The sequence below is a fragment of the Stegastes partitus genome, unplaced genomic scaffold (genome assembly GCF_000690725.1).
Source record: "Stegastes partitus isolate 25-593 unplaced genomic scaffold, Stegastes_partitus-1.0.2 Scaffold797, whole genome shotgun sequence".
Classification (NCBI taxonomy): domain Eukaryota; kingdom Metazoa; phylum Chordata; class Actinopteri; family Pomacentridae; genus Stegastes; species Stegastes partitus.
Genome location: NW_007578528.1, coordinates 53,390 through 55,395, shown reverse-complemented (window position 1 = coordinate 55,395; position 2,006 = coordinate 53,390). Strand labels below are relative to the sequence as shown.

General features: G+C 35.3%; 1 protein-coding gene across 1 annotated transcript in view; it reads right to left on the bottom strand.

Annotated features, from left to right (window-relative positions):
- LOC103364950 (potassium/sodium hyperpolarization-activated cyclic nucleotide-gated channel 3) overlaps positions 1 to 2,006 on the bottom strand; it is a 23,710-nt gene that overhangs the window by 7,807 nt on the left and 13,897 nt on the right. The window contains exon 5 of the mRNA XM_008292253.1: positions 1,093 to 1,311. Coding sequence (XP_008290475.1) covers positions 1,093 to 1,311 — 219 coding nt within the window. The remainder of the gene's footprint in view (positions 1 to 1,092; positions 1,312 to 2,006) is intronic.

The window sequence follows — 2,006 nt, the reverse complement described above, 5'->3', positions numbered from 1 at the left end:
AAATGTCAGAAAACGGTGGAAATGTTCAGTTTAGTGTCACAGAGGAGGAAAGAAACCAGAAAGAATTCACACTGAAGATGCTGTAAACACAGAATTTAGATGTTTCCTTATTAAAAACTCCTCAAACTAATAATTACTATTAAAAATAGATCATTAATTAGTGAATAATTAGAATACAAATATGACTTGTTTTCATTTGTTCTAAACAGAAACGACATTTAGTCTAAAAAACGACTCAAGTGGTGAATTAATGCCAAAATTATTCAAATGTTTAAACATTTTTCGTGACATTTTCATCTCTAGTAATTATTCCCATAGTCAGGTAATTAGTTGATTGTTTTTAAATGTCAGAACATGTTGAGAGTGACGAGTTTCTGACTGCTGCTTCAAAGAAATCAGGCTTTAAAGACTTTCTCACCAGTTTAGTCTTAAAGAGGTTTAAAGAAACCAGAAAATGTTCATATTTAAGAAGCTACTGAACGAGGACGAGTTGTTTGGTTGATAAAACGAAGAAATGTGATTAAAATACTGTAATAAATAGTAGGAAACACTAGTTATGAGGAACACAACTAATGATTAGATTACGTCAGAAAACCAGAATTTTTCTTGTTAAGTTGCTCAAACTATGAACGTGTGATTTACAACAGATGACATTCATTTAATATCTGACAGCAAAGTGAATAATTACATGAACATGACTTGTTCTCATGTATTATTATAAATAATATATATATATATAATCATATGATGTATATATATTATTAAAAAGGAAAGAGAAGGACAGTCAATCATTACATTTAGAAAGCTGGAAACAGAAACAACATTTAGTTCTAAAAATGACTTTTCATGACTACTAATTATCTTCATAGTTAATGTGTTGATTATGTCGTCTTGGTTTTTAAAATGTCAGAAAATGTTAAAAAACTTTACTAAAAACTTTTCATGAAGACGAGGAGCACCACGAATGATGTGGAACCTGTAAACATCCACATCTAAGGAGCTGAACACAGAATCAGAGGTTTTCTGTAAAATGATGAGACTGAATTGACTCAAACTGACCGTCTGATAGTTGATCAATTGATTATTGGTTACCTTCTCCTGGTACTGGCGCCGGGACGAGTCCAGGGACTGGATGAGGGCGGTGGCGTGGCCGATGAACATGGCGTAGCAGGTGGCGCCCACGATCATGCTGAGCATGGTGAGCCACACGTCGGTCATGCCCTCCGGAGCCTGGGCGCCGTAGCCGATGCACAGCATGTGGCTCATGGCCTTGAAGAGCGCGTACGAGTACTGGACGCCCCACGTGTCGTTCTGAGGACACACACCGGACCACACAGCTGGGCTCAGAACATCAGAACATCATGAGGAACCAGCACAGACGGTTAAAGGGACACAAAGCTGGAGACAGTAAACCTGACAGACCGTACCGTAGTTATTACTGCTGTTACTGTGTGGTGGATGTTTAAACCTTTATTTATGCTGTTGCTCATTTTATTCTCTTTTACTATTTATTGATGTACTTATTTACATCTTTGTTATATTGTTTTACTATTACTACTATTATTTTTATTGTCTATTTTTATTGTGTAGTTGATTTTTTAAATGTAATTTTATTTTCATTTTATTCTCTTTTACCATTTATTGATTTACTTATTTATTTATTTTTATTTTTTACTATCATTACTATTATTTTTATTGTCTATTTTTTATTGTGCAGTGGACATTTGAGCCTTTATTTATGTTATGGCTCATTTGATTCTCTTTTACTATTTATTTCTTTGCCTACTTACATATTTTATTTATTTATGATTACTGCTATTATTATTTTTATTGTGTAGTTGATGTTTTTAATTTTATTGTATTGTTCATTTCATGCTGCAGTGGTTAGCACTGTTGCCTCACAGCTAGAAGGTCGCCGGTTGGCGTCCCGGTGAGGACACCCGGGATCTTCCTGCGTGGAGTCTCCATGTTCTCCCCGTGCAGCGTGGGTTCTCTCCGGGTTCTCC